We start from the raw sequence: 18682 nt of genomic DNA, 5'->3' as shown, positions 1-18682 counted from the left end.
GAATTGATTATGAATAAAGTAATAACATGTAAATAGATAGATAATAATGTGATAGGCGTTTACAACTATGTTTGCTTTCATATGTGACGGCCCCATGTTGCAATAATATGATTACTGGGAATTCTCTTGGCTACAATAATCATGTAGTGAAAATCTGATATCGTGGCAGCACTAATACGTCACCAGGGCTGAAATAAAAGCATAAAAAAATCATATTGCAAGTAACAGAAGAGTCACCATTTTAGAGGGAACTGTAATTTTTATTTATTTTTTAATTCCACTTTAGGAATTAAACAAATATATAATAATGATGTGATTTTTGCTGCAGTCTGTAAACTAACAAGCACGTTCCCTTAAGTCTTTCATATTATTAAGTCTGGGTTTCTCTATAATGATTTATTTATAATGGTATTTTTGGGCTAATTTTACCTTTAAAAAAAAAAAAGCAATTTGCACTTCATCATATTGCGATGTTTTCAGTTAACTGTTCAGCCTGAATGTTGCTAAGTCTCCTCTTTAGCCCTATGGGTAACCTTTGGCACAATTCTGAAGCCCTTCGTGGCTTTTTCACAACTGCAAGGGAGAAGGCAGCAGCTCATAGCCACCACCATATTTTAATACCACAACCAACAGTAGTGCAGCTGTTCCTCTAGTTCCTCTTTCCCGTTTTGCAAGGGCTGCATTCAAAGAACAAACAAATATTTCCCACAGCGTCCGTGTGAGAACTATCTACTGGTACCCTGTTAGAGGATGTAGCCATCATCTTTAAGAAAAAGTCAACATTTCAGTGGCCTGAAGCATGAAATGATGGTTTGCTGTACATAAACAGATGGATTTTTTTTTGGGAAGCAGCATTTTCTCCTCCATTCTTGCACTTATTATGATCAGTGGAACACAAAATGTCAGAGGTAAAAGACTCTATTCTGGATCGGTGCTATTACGGGATGTCACAGATGCTTTCTTTCTGCTGCAGCTTAATGCATGAAGAAGGCTCCGGCTTTGTTTTTTTTTGAAATGCTCGTGGTTTTTAACCTGAGGCAGGTGGCGAGGCAAACGCCCACGCCTGCCTCGCTGCTTCACCGTGGGATCTTGGGGCGGCATGTGGCTCCTCCGTCATCAAACAGCGAGGAATTCCCTCACTGATGCATGTCTGGTGGTTTTTCAGAGCGGCAATAAAGAGACGTCGGGGGGGCATTCGCAGGATTTAGACGGATTGAGTTACCGCCATCAAATGCGGCTTTTTGGCTGTTGTGTTGTTATTTGTCTGCCAGCAGTTTTCACGAAAAGGATATGTCAATCTCAGGAGAGCAGGTTAAATAAAGATTAAATAAATAACACGAGCGGTGACACCGATGTGGAAAATAAATGCTTTGTGTTAATGCTGCCACCTGCGTCCTGTTTTGCCAGCGCTTTTGTGCAATCACAGAAAATATGATTATGCGCGCCAAGCCCAAGGAAAATGGCACAGTTCTTGGATGTTGACATCTTTTTTTTTGTTGTTGTTGTTGTTTTTCTGGCTCTCAGGGTGAAGTCTTTGCTCGCGGAGAGAAGTTGAGCTCCGTGCTCGAGTTCAACGGGGCCACTTCCTGATGATGACAGTAAACATGGGTGAGTTGCATTCGAAAGCAGGTTGCAGTACAGTATGCACACACAACAATTACTTGGACACACACTCAAGCGTACACACCTCTCGCACACTTCCCCTGGCAGGAACAGTGCAGAAAAAAAACAACACATGTGCGAGAGAGGATAAGTGTTAGTTCCAGATTGCTCATTTTGTAAACACATATTTGGTCTTTTTTATATTGTTTTCTTGTAAACAGGCTCCTTGTTTATTTAAAAGTTGGTTCAGATGTGGCCCACTGGAAGCTTCTACGTGACATTCAAAGGATTCACAATTTTAGTAATGCGCATTTATTTATATTCACACTTTGTAGGTGTAAATATAAATAAACAGCGTAGGAGTGCCTGTGAAAACACACATGCACTTGGACATCTATGCGAAACTCCAGTCACCCACACACACACATATTGTGCTCCTCCATACAATACCAGTCGAACAATAGATTCTCTCTGGTGGCGTATTTGCATGTGCGCCGGACCTGGAGGCCTGGAGGAGCTGTTAGTCTCAGCGTGTTGCTGGATTTGTAAACAAAGCTCAAAATATCAGATCAATATCTTTTGTTCATTCTTTCCATACAAAGCCATGTGCAGCACATCACCACCGGCGGTTTATTTCGGGCCCTTTTCCACTGTTGAACCGAAACCATGTGGGCTTTGTTTTCACAGATGACGGTCTCCAAAATGGACCCGGACAGCAGCACAGGAACTCACAAGGTAAACACTGATTTGCAGAAATGAATGAAGCACTGATGCACTTTCTTGCCAAAAGATAGATGAGTACCGCTGTCTTGTTTGTGCGTTGAGTCAGGAGCTAACACCTCAAGGTGAGGAGCCAAAGTTGTTTGAGACAAGTCTCGCTATTCGGCAGCAGTCAGCTTGGGAACATCCCTGGGCGGTCATTTCAGGGTAACAAGATCAGGCTCCGATCTAAAATAATAGGAAGTGAGATAACATTACAGTTTCGATGATCACTTGGACATAAAACTGCATGTATAGAATCACAAGTCAAATCCTGATAAGAACTGCTTGTTAAGTTTGTTGATTTGCCCCAAACTAGGGTTAAAAAAGTGTATTCCCCGCAGGTTGTACTTCTACGAAACCCCTCTTCAGACTAACTTATCATTATTCTGACAGTATCTGAATGCATCAGCTTCATACTCTGCTCACTTTTCCATAAAAGTTGCGTTGGCAATCTTACAGCGTAGGACCTAGTAACATTTTCCTATCACTTTGAAAATGGCACAAGTCGGAATCGCATGCTGTTACATGCAAGCGACAGTTCTTCGAGTCGTGTTAAGTGATTTAGGGAAGGCTTTTTCCACATTTCAGCACCGATGCTGGTCCAAGAACATCACAGAGAGAAAAACACACAGCTTGTGTGCCAGAATTACAACTCATCATATTAGGCTACAAACAGAAATGTTCCTTATAATAAATAAAACTTTACTGTGATGAAAACAGCTCAGATTAATGATGTTTTTTTTGACAAAACGATATCAGGAGCTGAAGTTTAGGTTGTTGCTTCCAGCTGTTTGTAGGAGTCTTTCCTCTGAGTTTGTACCTGCAACAGGAGCCGTATGAGTGTCGACAAGCAAGAGAGTTACATGCATTTATGTTAACTTCATTAATTACTTGTAATGATTAATTATCCCCGACATGGAGACAGGATCAGTCAGCATCTAACACACTGTGCATGTTTCTTCACCTTAGACGAGCTGCCACACATAGAGTTGGAGTTTATTATCTGCCATTAAATCATTTGTTACATCGAGTTCATCCTCAGGTTGAGTTGAGGTTGCGTCTAACAAGATGCTGTTGATTTAGCAAAGTAATGAAGCCAGCAATGTTACATATCCCATGTCTAAAAAGGGCTTTTTGTTAAAGTGAGGTGTTGAGGTTAGCTCAGCATAAACACTGCAAACAGGGCAAACTGCTAATATTAGCATGGCTCTGTCCAAAGTTCAAAAATTCACTAATTGATTTTTTTTTTTTCTTTTTACTGTAACTTTTTGTTGAATGCAATTATGTACAGGTGGGAGAGGAAACTGTCAGTAAAGAAAAAACAAAGACTCTACAGTGTTGTTGTGACTGACTAGAGCTAGCATGCTAATAGCCACAATAGCTCCTAGCTACAGCAATAGGTTAATGTTTATGCCACCAAACCTCTACCAGTGTTCAACTTGTAAAGACGGCTGGATACATGTGCTAATAGGGCTATATGTGTATTCTTGGACCTAAAAGAGCCATTCCAGCTCCCCTTTTCTCCAGTGTTTATGCTACGCTAATTGCTTCCTGGCACTAGCGCCATATTTAACAGGAATGATATAAATAGCTCTCTTCAGAAATAGGAATTAGCATGTTTATTAAACCGCCGCTTAAAAACAGTTGTGATATACATGGAGCCTTTAGTAAGAGCTCATTACGTTTCCCTTTGAGTGGGGTTAATATAAGACAAGATAAGCCTTTATTAATCCCACAGTGGGGACATTTGCAGTGTTGCAGCAGCAGAGACCAAAAAAAGTGAACCAAAATATGCACGAGATATAGAAATAACTGAGAGAAGGAATGTCCCAGCCTTGAGATACTGAATGAAAATATTTACAGCCGTTCCCAAAGACAAGAGCTAAGGCACAGGCCTCGTATGAACATTAACTGCGCAGCCATTGTCACACGCCCGCGGTCCTCTGCATTACATCAGAGTCATCACTGCTAGCGAAACATTAACTAAGGGGTTTAAACATTACGCCCATTAAGTGTTTAATTAGCTGTAGCACGGTTTCGACAAGGTGTGTTCGAGTCGCGAGGTCACAGTGTGCTCTGTGGCTGGCGTGCGTGCATTAACGTGAGCGCCTTGTGCGTCAGAGCTCGGGCCGAACTGCCGCTGCAGAGTGAGGACACGTTTGGCTCCAGCTGCTAATCCTGCCGGATGCCTTTGCCATGATGTGTCTCTCTGCACCAGGAAATCCCCTCAATGTCTTCATTCAGGCAGCCTGCCTCTCACACACACACTCACACACTCACACGGTCGCTGCCTTGCTGGTTCTTACACTCTATTGGCTTGCAAGTTGCAGCAGCGGACTCTTAAAGTCAGCGCTGGTGCAAAAGTGTGCACCTTCACAAATGTTTTAGCTGCTCTGGTTTTGGCGAGGAGGGGAGGGCATCTCTTTTTATGTAAACTGTCTCGGACTAGAGTTCCTGCTTCATTTCATTTGCTGCCACTTTCACAGTTCCCAGCTTTAGCTTGAGTGAGAAAAAAAAAAAAAAAAGATGCCGAGTGATGATGCAATAGCCAAGCAATCAGCCCCCATTGTGTAATGTTGCTCACTCGGCCTGGCTTCCTGGAATTCCCCCTTTTCTTATGCTAGTCACATTTCACCCAAGACACAATGAGAAGTTCGGGGAATGAACTAAAGGTATCCCAATCTATCAGCATAGCATAAAAATTTTTAAAGAAATAAGTCGTTCCCGTCGACATGAGGTTCATGAAGTTTCTGCAGCCGGTTTGTGAGGCCGCGCCTGGCACCGATGCACGGTTAGTGGTGTGTGAGCTGGTTGCTTTCCACTGCGCTGGTGGTTAGCCTTGGCTGCCCTCGGCCTGGCGGTGGCTGCCGACCAGGCCCCAGTGATGTAATAACTTCATTTACAGGCGGCCATGACAGCCAGCTCGAAGCACCACCACGCATTTCTCACACTCGCGCTGCCCCCTTTTCGCCAGCCCGCCCTCCCGCCTTCCCCTCCTCGCTGCTGTTATCCATAGGATACCCAACAAGCCCTCAGTCGCACAAAGACACACACACACACATGGAGATACACATGCCGGCCTCTGTTTGTTTTGTATCCTTGACTGCGAGTGCACAGAGCGGTGTGGAGCTCCGAGCCTGTAGAGGCAGGACTGAAACAACACATGTCACCAGAGAGAGCGAGGCGGCGATAATGAGAAACGAAGAGAGATGTTTGCAAAAGCTGTTGTTGGGTTTGGTTATAGGAGTCGTTTTTGCAGAATTAATCTTCATTGATTGAGGATTAACTAAGAGAAATATCAAAAGAAAGATGTAACCAAATCTAGGAGACTTGACACAGGCCTTTTCCACTATATCTGAACATTTTGTATGCAATTAAGTGATTGACTGGGGAGAAAAAAAAAGATCAGCGAATTGCTTAATAATGGAAACAATCATCAGTTGGAGCAAAAAATTCTGCACACTTTTTTTTTTTTTTGTCATGTAATCAGATTGGCCGTGGAAAAACGCTCTTTCTCCCCTGTGTCCATCTTTGACTGATTCAATCAAAAATCCATTAATTTCCTGATGTGGAATAACACGGTTAGCCCAGCGCTGTATTCAGAACAGAGACAGTGATTCAGTTCCTTCCTGCTCAGAGAGGACAGGCCTGGTCGGGCAGTTAGTCATCCACCGCCGCTGACAGCATAAATTATTACCAGCCAAGCCTCCTCTTCGAGTCCCAACAGGGAGTTTACAGTATGTAACTGTGGGAGGCAGCGCTGGGACGGCGTGGGGACGTATGTGGGTTGCTCACATTTGTAAATGTGATTTTGAAGCTTTTTTTTTTTTCTTCTGCTGTTTCATGTGAATGGCAGAAAGGTGACTCACCTTTGTTTCCACGATTGCTTTTTTTGCAAATAAACACCCACACGTGTAGATATGAAGCTGTTTCTACATAAAGGAATTATCTAATTTAGCAACTTCTCAGCATGACAAGAAACATTGGACTTTCTGTAATTACACTTAATTTGCAGTCATTATTCGCATCCTAAAGCGTCATCATTCATTCTAAGAAAGTCAGTCTTCCCCTCGCTCCGCTTTCTGTTATTTGCACTGTGGGCTTGGATTTAGTGGGTGTAACTTTTCTTATCACTCTGCATTATTTAGTTTCTCTGTAAGCAGAGGGAGTGTGTCGTACAGCACAGAGCAGAGGTATGTCATTTCTCACTTTGCTCCTGCTGCTATATTGGGAAAGTCAAACAAGACGCCCGCCTCCGAGGTTCGGCCCGCTGATGTGGTGTGAACCTTTGTTGATGTCAGCTCACTGACCTGAAGAGAAGTTTACGGGCCACAGGTGAAAGTCAGCCGTTGCCAAGAGACACAAAAAACATCTTTGAGTAAAGCGCTGATGAAGGTCAAGCTTGGAGAAGCTTCAAAGTAAAGCTGAATTTGACTTCAATTTTGAGGAAGAAAACTTTAAACGCACCATTGGTTAGCTCAGTGGAGCCTTACGTGGTCTGATTATGCAACTATTGGCTGCTGTTAAAAAACATGTAAATAGTGTCACTTTAAAATGCCAGTTCATTCAAATTACAAAACCTGTTTAAACTGTCTAAATGGATGCGATTACATTTCTGAATTCATTGTAGGATCATCAGGCTGAACTCCATCCGCAAATATAAACGGATTCGAGCTTTTCTTTAGAAAATTTTAAAAATCAAAAGTATTTTCTGTTTTCGTTGGGAATACCTGTTATTTTACGCTGCCAGTTTGATGTACCAGATTTTTATCAGGGTGACACTAGTCTGACTCACCGGATTTATGATGTGATTATAAGCCACTTCACATTTTAGGCGCCTTCGTTCTTCCTTTCCGCTCTCCGCGTGTTGCTGTTTTTTTCCTAGCGGAAACAATAGCCTCTGAGCAGCTATCACGCTGAACATTTTTTTGCGATGAATTGTCCATTTTAATCACAGTGCTTGCCTTCCTGTATTGCAAATGTCTTTGTTAATTTTCCATTTTCACTGCTTGACGTGAACGCTGAAGCTCCGCCCACGACGACTGTGATTGGTTTAAAGAAATAAAAACAAGGCATCTTCCACTGCAGCAGCATGATAACGAGGTGCAGCCAGACGCTGATAGTGGATCAGGTATCGACCCGATCGACAGTTAACTTCCTCGTCTGTGTCATTAAGTCCCTCCGTGTGTCCGTTACTAGCTGCATTCATTCAGTGGTAGTTGGCAGTTTTCAGTCCCACAGGGATCCTCGTATTACCCTAAACATTAGATGATCCCAGTGAATGAGGTATAAAGATTTGAATTTCGGGAAAACAGAGAGCGCTGCTATTAGATTTTGAGGTATTGTGAGAGGAAACATTGGGATCCCTAATTGGATGTTTGTGCACGTGACCCCGGGTTGAACCCAGCGGCCTGGCCTACCGTCGGCGAACAGCTGGCCACAAGAGCCGCGCAGTGGGAACAGGATCAAATGGCATCTCAGACCCCATCTGCTCCCCCCCTTGTTGCCACCAGACGAGCTACGCAACGGACATTCCCAGTGGTCCTCCACACACGCACAATACAAGCGCTGATTCATTTCATTTTAAAGAATGCGGTCTTTCCTGCAGGTGCTGTTTTTTTTTTGCGCTGCACACACCTGGCCTGGCTTCCCACTAAACAGCGTGTGCGTGTTTTTATAATGAATCCGAGAGGCAGGCAGAGGGCTGAGGTCAACCACCTCTCCTTTATATTGTAATCACCGCACTCAGATAATTGGTTCTATTAAAGTCTCTTGATATGGTAATGTCTGACATGCTCATCTGCATGATTGGCCCTTTTACACAAGAGAGTGTCGGTGCGAGTGGCAGCGAGCGTTGAAGTGAGAGGAGAGAAGTGAGTAGCGGAGGACTGACTGGATCCTGATGCATTAATGAACTCTACAGACCCGGCACGTTTCCCCTTATAAGGCGTGAATTATGAATTCCAAACATATTTGACTTGTTCTTGTTTAGCCCGCAGCCACTTTGATTCTCAATCAGTATGTGACAAAAAAAAAAAAAAAAAGGGAAAAGATCAGTCTTTGTCTGAATGACGTTCCCGCAGTGTCTCTAGTGATGTGAGATGAAATATTGAAGTGCTTAATAGCTGAGCTCCAGGCGACCACGTTGCCCTCTGCGGCAGGTAGAGTAGATACACATCCTGCATTATTTAACACCTTTGCTCTTTCACGGTTTTGTTATGCAGAGGTGCGATCGAACATTGTTAGAGCGTCAGAAGCCCTCGCACCTAAGTAGCGATAAAGATCTGGAAGATTCGACATCTACCTCCCGTCTACCGCCTCCTCTCACGGAGCACATGTTGTTCTTATCAGGTGAGAGAGAAAGCGCTGGATTCTTTCCATTAGTGAAACTTCACAGATGACATCAGAGCAGGAAGCTGCAGACCAGGTGTTGCCTCATTGCTCAGCGTGAGCCAACACAAACTCTTACTCAAGCCTCATGACAGATGATCAGACCCGATCTGTATAACCTTCTAAGGCTTCCATCACTCACCCGTGGCATTTCCAAAGGTCCAAAAGTAGTTAAATGACACATCTAAATGTTGAGTTGAGATCAGTTCCGTATCTATCTAACCTTAGAGAAGTGAGAATCAACGCTCGTAACTGTTGTTGTGTTTTGTCTCCAGACGACGAGGAAGCGCTTAACTCCATCATGAAGGATCTGGCAGCTTTGGGCCGCTGCTACACCCAGCAGAACAGCCACAAGCCCAAGAACAGAACTTTACTCTACAAACAGGTACACATCGCATGCAGATGTGCTGTTTCTCTTCTGTTACGTCTGTCTTTTAAATACAAACCACTCACAACTGGATTTAAAGTTGGCTGCAAAAGGGTTGAATTTTTGCCAAAAAACATCAAAATTCAGGGTTTGTGAAATCGTAAATTGGTGCATTTAGCCATGTTTCGATAAAACAGTCATTCATTTGAACATGTTAAGCAAAATACATGAACGTACATATAGAGTATACAGTGGATCTTTTCGCAGAAATGTTTTTGAGAAGTTTCTGTGAACGTGCTAAAACTTTTTCCCCCCCTTCAAAACTCCCACAACCAGAATCGGCCGATATGATTTCACCCCGACCGCAGCTGCTGTTCTTGCTAAAGCAAACTATAAAACTTTTACGGCCACCTTCCAAGCTGCGAGGGCGTTTCATGCTAAAGTATCACTTCAGTTTAAAGCTGTTGTGCATCCTGCTCAACTGCGGTTTGTTTAACCACGCACCGTAGTATCACAGCAGCGCCTGTAACCTTAACTGTCATTCTGGGTTTGCACACAATACCTCAGCACCACATCCCTTTTGATTTTTTTTTTTTTGTCCGCCGGACTGACAGTTTGTGGGGCTGCCAAAGTCAGGTGAAGGTTGTGGTGTAGTTTTGAGGAGAAGCTTATTCAGAGTCTAATTCAAGCACGTTACAGACACTAATGTGACAGTGGGCTACTAATCGGAATTACAAAAAACCCACGAGAACTGTGACACTTGGTGCTAAATTGGTGATTTCCATGCAGTTTAACTAAGTGAGAGGGATGTAATAGCAACATTTGCTTCTCTTTAATGATGTTATTTGTCTGCTGGAAGTCTCACTGAATTATCAGAAAGTGATAAATAGCAATGGCAAAGCAAATTTTACTACTATTTTTGACACTTTTCTTTAAAATCCTAAACAATTACTCGTTAATCTTGACTTGCACTTAAGGTATCCAGAGTTTTCTTGACCGTTAGGTATTTAAAGGAATTATTTTGCTCTGGGAACTTGTTATTAATTGATTACAAAAAAAATCTTAAGTTGTCGCCCTGTGTGCCATAAATTGAGAGAATAATTTGGTATTTTGTAGCCTAGACTCATTTCTGTCATATGTGATAGCAGACTGACTATATTTGGCTTTTAGGACTGATAATGGGCTAAAACAAACAATTTGAATACCTCCTTTTTGGGTTTTCTTCTGTTTTCTGTGAATTTATTGACAAATGTCTGACTACTTGAGGAAATTCTGAAAATAAACATGACTATATTGATTTCCCATCTTTCAGAGTCTAACTGAAAAAAAGAAAAATAGTTTGCTGTCCTCTGAAATGGCCGCAGTAGAGTGGCACAGAATTTTGGAAAGCTTATGGTTCTCCTTCGTGGAGAAACTTGACTGTTTCTAGGATTTTAATCCTCTCAATCACCTTGTGCAGCTCTCAGAAGTCGTTTCCTCGTGCATTTTGTTCCCTGTCTGTGGAATGATAATTGGCAAATCCTCTTAAAGCAGCAGTGTTTATGATGGGACATAAACAAACAGTGAGGAGCAGAGAGAGTTTCCGCTCGCAGTGCTGCATTTCCTCTGAGAGTCGGGGTAAAACCCCTACTTTTTACCCAATATGATGACACTGTTAGTTTATCACCATGACCTCATGCAGACTTGCAGGCTCCTCCAGATTCCTGCTGCCTTCGCTAATGGCTATGAATAGAACACATAGACTGTGTCATGCCATCCTCACAGTCAGGTTGGAAGATAATGCTGTCTTTGTACTGCAGCGCAAAAAATCAGCAATACAACACATCTATCATTATAATTCTTCTTGTCACTTAAATGCCTCATCCAGCTTATCGTTGTCTTTTTTTTCGGCAGCCCAAATCCCGCGTACGAGCATGAATCACTTTAACTTTCCGCTTCCATAACTCCCCTCTGTTGTTATTTTTCCTCTCAACAGGATTTAAGAGTCAAGCTGGAGCATGAGAGAGAAAAACGGTACGTTATTATTGTTGTTTCTACTCCTCTGTCCAAGCCTTAACTCTTTACTTCGGATCTTTTTTGTTTTGCTTTGCCCATGCCTGGGATTTTGTGTCTGGAGGAGGAAATCACAGTTACATGCCAGAGTCGCATAAAGAGAGGGAAAATTCCTACTTTGACATTTAGCCGAGTCCTTGTGTTTGAGACTCGGACGTCAGGCCGTTCTGAGAGAGAAAGAGGGGGGGGAAGAAAATAGACCGAGGGCCAGAGAAAGGGAAGGAATCAAAAACACAGACGGAGCGCCAAGTGTTTCAGCTCAGTGTCCAGTCTCCCAGACACACCCCGAATTAATACTTCATCTTGTGCGTTTTCCTTTTCCTCTGTCCTACACATCCTTCACCCTGGAGCGTCTGCACTCCCTCGCAGCGCCAGCTTTTGAGTTAGTCAAGAGGCCGAGCATGCTTACACAAAGTCTTGTCTCCACACGGTCTTGCAAGCACTTGTTTAGCACATATAAATAACAGATCTTTTCAATGGAACACACTTTATTTGGCCTTGAGCTTCATTTTGCTCTGTTGTTCCATGTATGGATGCTCTGTGAGTCTGGCCTCCAGCGTTGCATCCCGGGAGAAGTTCACAGACAAGACTTTGTCGCTAAGACACCCTCGTCTCGACTCCAAACAGCTCCTCGGGGGGTGGAGGAGGGGGAAGCATGTTGTGTTTTGTTACAGTGGAGAAACACGGGAGGGAAACTGACCAGAACCTGCAAGAATAATTGCCTTGATTCATCAGAATACAGACCAGGCAGCGGTTCAGTGATGCTGTGATTAGAAAAGCCACCGGCTCGCAGTAAGAGAAGGAAAAGCGGCAGCGGAAGACGGTTTCACACTGGGCCTCTCCGCTTTTTCGCAGCCCTAATTGGCTACTGCTGAGGAAGAGACAAGTTTTTCATGTTCCTGTCTCTCTGCGTTTCTGCCTCGGTCTTCTTCTCCTCCTCGGGAGCTCCCCTCACGCCACACCGCTCTGCTCGGAAAAGACGCACAACAACTCACTTCATTCATAGATTTGAAAGCTGGCGCTTTTTATTATGCATTTTTTTTTATCCACTGCATCAATTCTCTACTCTTTCTTTCTCCTCATTCGTCTCCTGTCTTGTTCGCTTTTCTCCGTTGCCTGAGCTCTGATTGCTGTCACTTAGATTTATGTCCTGTTTTGGAGTTTATTAGCATCAGTGGAGGTTAAATATTTATTTAAAGCAGCTGTAATCAATGTTTCTAATCCTAACAATAGATCATGTATACATGTTTGTGTAACGGGTCACTAATAGCGACAAATCCACAATCATTACCGATCTGCATTTCCCAACAGAGCGAGTTTTTTTTTTTCCAGCTTATTGTTTTGCTTTTTCCAAATCACCACTTAACATTTTTTGGCTCCCTCATTAGTTGGCACAATATTTCAGCATGAAAAAATAGCTGTGATAGTCTCATTGTATGCCTCATGCCCTGTCCAAAACAGCTGACATGCACAAAAGTCACATTTACCTTCAGAGTTCCTGCAGAACAGAAACAGAGCTGAGAATAAAGTCTGCGTTTACATTCATCAGGTGGCCGTAAACATGCGAATGTTCCTTCACGTCTGCCAGATGTGTAAATAGGCGGCCATTTGTAAAAGGTGATAATATGTCCGTGTTGTTTTTCAGCGTCGGCCAAACTTGCATAAAACGACATTCATTCAGGTTTAAGCTATTTTTGCGGCCTCTAAATGGGCTTTTGTGCAAATATTCTTGGCTCAATAAGAAAACAAAAGCTGAAATGAAATTGAAATCCCATAAAAACCCCAATGCAAGGCAACTGAACTACATTCCTTTAAATCGCTTTTCAAGATCTGTAGCAAAGCACCAAAGTGGTTTCACCTTTTAGCTGCTTATGTGAGCAATTATGAATAAAATGAAAACGTCCTGGAGAGCTCACTGGCTTCCCATCAAGGCAAACTAACTGTACGATTACAGCCCCGAGTTGCAGAACCAGTGTAAATGTTATATCTGAGCGGCGTCCACGGCGCTCGAGGTACTACGAGTCCCTGAGTCAGGATAATCGTGTTGTCGGTCCACAATGGAATCAAATTGGATGGTCTCTCTTTTTATTGGCAAACGCTGTGGGTTTGGGGCAGGAAATAGGAGCTGTAGAGTGTCTCTCTCTTCCTCTGGCTCTGCCTCAGGGTCTCCTGCCAGAGAGCGAAGGAACAGAGCCAGACTTTTTTTTTTTCTCTTTCTCTGTGTGTATGTAATTGTGATTTTGTCCACGAGAGAAAAGGAAAAGAGAAAGCGTGGTGGGATGTGTGAAAGCATTCTTTTAACTCGGCAAATCTGTTTTGTTTTTTTTCCTGCGACCGAGTGTGTGTCCGCATGCTCGCGCAGAGGAAGGAAAGCCATATCTTTTGGAGCAGAATCCTCGTACCCCCCTCCTCCTCCTCCTCCTCCTCCTCCACATCCCTCCAGCTCTTTATCACACACATCATCGCCGAATATAAACAGAGACGGGGAGCGTTTAGCCGCCGTGCCGCTGCTCGCCTCTGATCTGCAGGCCTCCCTCTTCCCAGAATCTTCTCCTCAAATGAGGGAACCAATGAGCGGTCATTAAGATAGGCAGAGCTTTGGCCTCTGATGAGGAAGTGATGGGATGAAAACAAGTCCTTTTTATCAGGATACTATAAAGAGATAGTGGGCTGCAGATTCTTCAAAAGCAGAGAGTGAGGATGAGGGGGGAGGAGGGAGATAGATGGGAAAGAGAGGGAAAGAAATGCCAGAGAGAATCTCTTTTTCTTTTCTTTTCTCTATTTTCTCAGGCTGCCTCCTTTATTTTCCCTCTCGCAGTCTGTAAATATCTCCGCGTCTCTGTATCTTTCACTCTGTCACTCTTTAAAAGAGGAGGGAAAGACACACATCCTGCTGCTTTTGCTGCCGCTCCAGATTTTTCCCCCTTTCCTCTCAGGAAGTTTCCCATCTGCCTTTGTGCTGGCTTAGTGGAGAGGCCCGGTGGTGTTGAAATAGCGGCCGATGCACACACTGATTGGGAAGCACACTCATGCATGTAGAGTTTTTACAAACACACATGCGTCCATATATACACTCGCTGCATCGCTGGCTGATGTGCTCGGACTCGGGCGTGCACGTTCGGCCGTGCACGTAGGCGTACAGTAGATAAGCACTGACATACTCCACATTTACATGGGGGGGGGCTCTCGCTTGTGCTTTCTGTTTTCATTGCATTGATTAATGTCCTGTTAGCATCTTGGTGGCTCCGCTCACTTCTCTCCTTGACCCGGCCGACCTGCCCATTTTTCCCTCTTGTTGCCATAGAAACGCCGTCCAAAAAAATGCCTCAAAAAAGGAGTTTTTTGCTTGCTATCCAGCCCAAACACGTTACAAAACCACAAAAGAAAGCTTCCGTCACATTTCTAACTTGACTTTTTCATGTTTTTACGATCATGCTGATAAAATTATGACAAACAAAAACGGGTTACGAGTGAAACGCTCCCTTTGCCAATGAAAATCGGAGCTAGACGCAACACGAACGTCTTGTCTCCGACCTCTGACCCTGCTGGCTTGCTCCTTTTCCCAGAATCATCCCGTTTCAGAGGCCGCTGAAGATCAAGGAGCTGCTGCAGAAAGTGACCGAGGCCTTCGGTCAGCAGATGGACATGTTCTTCATGGAGAAAGAGGTGAGAGGACAAATAGCAGACTTTAACTTTAGCTGCTGTTGCGAATGTGGGAAAGAATGTTTGGGACATTGGAAAGTGACATTTTGCTGAAGCATGTGCGCAAAAACCTGTAAGTTTGTCAAGACCTTAGAAAATCCTTTTTAGTATTTAAGTGAAACCTCGGACTGCATTTTTTTTGTTTAACCAGTGTGTCCCCTGACATGACTTTTTTGAGAGCGATGTGGCCAAAGAGGCGTGTCATTATAAGGGTAAAAAAAAAAATCATCAAATTGACAGACAAGAGACTAAAGTAAAGCAGATCAAAACAACCAGCAGACTATATACAATAAAGTGCGGCTTAGGAACAGTAATTGCAGTTCACATTAGGTTACACATCTTTTGATCAGAGCCTCGAACTCTTGAGATTTCATGCGTAATGAGAGTTATTTCCTGACCAGAGCGCAAAAACAGGACAAGTTGAGAAGCAAAACCATGGGCGCCCTGTAGAGCACCCTGTATGCATTTACATGCCGTCATTATAGAACAATAGCAAATGAAAGGTCATGTGCTGTATGTTTTCTTGTCCTTTCAGCTGCTACTGCCTCTGAAGACTCAGGAGGACCTGGATCAGGCCGTGCTGACGCTGGGCTGCAGCTCTGGGACCAATGGGCTGCTCAGGATACTGCTAAAGACTCCCAAAAACAACCATGTGAGTCTCTTATGATGTCCGCTGTGCTAACATCTATGTTGTTGCAACCCTGACAAACTGTAGCCATAGCAACCACGATAAGAGTCAGATAAAAGTTAGTCACTTGCAGGCGGTTAGTGTATGAACTTCTCTTGTGACATTTGAACAAGGCAGCTGCATCACAGATGATCTTTGCTGAAATCAGCGAGGAAACCAACTTCCCTCACTGACATTGTGACGTAACTGGACAATGATGTAATGCCGTCCTCGCTTCCCCTCCCAATCCTGCCCTCCTTCCCCACTTTCCCCTGTGCAGTACCTACAGGTGAACAGCAGGGACAAGCAGAGCGAGATGAGGTCATCGCGGTCGCTGGGAGACCTGAAGGGCTCCTTGCTCAAGGGCTCGGAGAGGGTGCGCAAACACTCGACGGGTGAGTCAGAAAGGCTTCATCAAGAAGCCGTCGCGTGTCATTTCCACCGATCTTTGTGTCTGAGCAGAGGCAGAAATGCAAAAAAAAAAAAAAAAGCAGCGGGTTTGCAACCAATTCCTGCTGATGCAGAGAATTCTCATTCACCTGCTGACGCCTCAAGGATGCCACAGTTGCAGGAATGTTAATGGAACGACGAGGGACATGCTTTGGTCAGAATAGAAAATGCAAACCGGAGGTGAAAAGCAGCCAGAGAGACATCAAGTCAAAGCAAGGACAAATTCTCTGGCCTGCATGCATCATCTCTTTAACTGTAGAAGTTAAAGGCACAGTTTGACATTTTGGGAAGCTTCATATTTAACCGACATGAGCATAGTTTCAATCTTCTCATCCAGCTCTAGACCAGAAAACAAACAATTTCCCCAAATGTCAAACTATTGCTTTCACACAGATAAATGTCCTTCTCTTGTCATGTCACGCTCCACAGTTAGATAACACATTTTCTTGTCCCCCTGCTTCCCTCTGGCTTGTTTGGTAACGCAGCGTGAAGGTTTACTTCGCTGCGTGTCTCATGTACCTGAAGCTTTTCACTTTCCTTGTATCAGGTCCGTCCAGAAAGGTCAATGTTTCGGCCTCAGCCTCACTCGGAGACACGAGCCGCCGCTCATTTCTTTGTCACATTTGCATTTTTTTTCAGCCATCTTTCTCACGTGGCTCCACTAACACCCCGATCCCGATTTGGCGTGATTATAAATTGTGTAGAATTACCCGTCAGCCCGCCAGCTGTGAGTCAGAGAGGAGGGGAAAGAGGCTGCGATGGAGAGAGTGGTGGCAGATGAGAGGTGACAGGAAGAGCGGTCACAGTGTTCGGTTGAGTGAAGATGTGATGTGAGCCCGGGTACCTCAATGACGTTTAACAGCGATGGGTGGAGGGGAAAGGAGGCAGCAACTGTGAAGAAAAAGGAGTTTTAATTTTAGCTTTCACTCAAACAAAATAGAAAAAACCCACCTCAGACTGTTTACTTTGACCATCATATTTTCCTATACATCTTGGCACCTTTTCTCCCCGTCAGCTCATCCACTGACAGTCAGTAGGTCTTTTTACCGTGACAAGGACGAGCGCTGCAGCTCAGCCAGGGGGAGCATTCGTCACAGTAATTGAGGTTAGAGGTGGCGGCGTCGTGGTTTAGTAAATCATCTCTCGTAGTCCCGGCACTGTTGAACTTGTACCCATGAATAACACAGCGACGCCGTTTTCTCCCCTCTGCCCCCTCATCTCTTCATCATCTCTCCCTTGCGTTCCTTCTCACCTTTTACTACTCCATTTCTGCCTTTGTTAATTCTTTCACTCCCTTCTTTTACTTGCTGATTCCTTTACTTTGCTTTTTTTTCTTCCCCCTACCAGGTTCCCTCCACACAGGTCGGACGTCTCCGCCCCCGGGCAGCGTTCCCGAGGAGCAGCAGCAGATCGCCCGCCAGGGTTCCTACACCAGCATCCACAGCGAAGGGGAGTTCATCCCAGAAACCCCGGACCAGAACGTAAGAGCCCATCCATAGCATAAATGCTGCGTAGACAGCTTTGGAAGAAAAAAAAACCCAAAACTGCTCAACCACTGTGACCACTGTTTTCCTACCTCTTCCTTTGTGGTTCTTGGTGGAGTCAGACCATGTTTTCTTGTTAAGGTTGTGATGTAAAGCTGTTTTTCTGATTCCAAGCCTGTCAGCAATGGCTTCTAATTCATTGTAAATCTCTTCTTTTAGACATTGTTAAGTGATAAATTAGTTTGGTTTATCTGTTGATACTGCTTATTCATTAAAAAAATGACCCAACACCTTTTACCAGTTTCGATATTTAAACATAATTTATTGTATTAATGAATTATTATATGGCTTTTCCATGCACGAAAGCTGCTATAACCACCATGATATAATTCAAAGACCTAACAGTCACTTGCAGAAGGTACACTGATGAGTTTATTTTGATTTGGGAAAAACAAAAGCAGAATGAGAACAAATCTTATTCATTTATGGAAAACATTTGAGGTGAATTGTTTTTTTTTTGCCCTTGTGTCCCCACGTCATTTCCTCACATTAGCAGAAACTGCATTGTTTCAGTCTTTTATTCACTATAATCTAGGTCAATAGGAAATATCAGGAACTGCTATGAATGACAAGTTAAGTGGTCTTGGCTGCCCGTTACAAAGAGCACATATAGGAAAGTTAAGAATGGAAATAAAATGTATCCACACATGCTATACCTTTAGAAATCCTGCACAGTGCTGGAAAATATTTTAACATTTTAAATCCGTCTAAGAGATATTTTGTCTTGTGACAACTTTAGTCTACATTATGTGGCATGTTCAGCTTTGTGTTTAAAGATTTCATTACTTATGGACTTGAAGTACAACCTCTTTAGATTTAGTTCCTTTCCATTATTTTTGACTGCGACATCTCAGAAAGTAGTATTTTTGCCATAGTTTCCTTTTGCAATGTGTGCATCCTTTATTTAACTGTTAGGTATAGTTTATTTAGTCTGGACTGTTCAGCATCCTGAAACTGCAGCAGCTCCATTCAACGCACAGGAACGACTAACATTAGCATCAAAAACTTGTAACCTCGCTGTTTTTAGAGAATTTTATCCAGAAGCCGAAACATTTTAACAGAACATAATGTAGCTCTGAAGTCTTCTGACTGGGAAACTCACAGACGAATGGATCTGTTCAATAGTGACTCAACTGAAAAGACTTT

General features: G+C 43.6%; 1 protein-coding gene across 1 annotated transcript in view; it reads left to right on the top strand.

The window, feature by feature from the left end:
• Positions 1–18682, top strand: part of map3k22 (mitogen-activated protein kinase kinase kinase 22) — a 44710-nt gene that overhangs the window by 13599 nt on the left and 12429 nt on the right. The window contains exons 2-9 of the mRNA XM_008297728.1: positions 1525–1608; positions 2290–2337; positions 9030–9139; positions 11097–11134; positions 14740–14839; positions 15411–15527; positions 15823–15937; positions 17340–17473. Of these exons, the coding sequence (XP_008295950.1) occupies positions 1590–1608; positions 2290–2337; positions 9030–9139; positions 11097–11134; positions 14740–14839; positions 15411–15527; positions 15823–15937; positions 17340–17473 (681 nt within the window). The 5' untranslated portion in view covers positions 1525–1589. The remainder of the gene's footprint in view (positions 1–1524; positions 1609–2289; positions 2338–9029; positions 9140–11096; positions 11135–14739; positions 14840–15410; positions 15528–15822; positions 15938–17339; positions 17474–18682) is intronic.

This window comes from Stegastes partitus, unplaced genomic scaffold (genome assembly GCF_000690725.1).
Source record: "Stegastes partitus isolate 25-593 unplaced genomic scaffold, Stegastes_partitus-1.0.2 Scaffold1242, whole genome shotgun sequence".
NCBI classification, from domain to species: Eukaryota; Metazoa; Chordata; class Actinopteri; family Pomacentridae; genus Stegastes; species Stegastes partitus.
The sequence above is the reverse complement of the archived record's forward strand: the minus strand, read 5'-3'. Positions and strand labels throughout refer to the sequence as shown.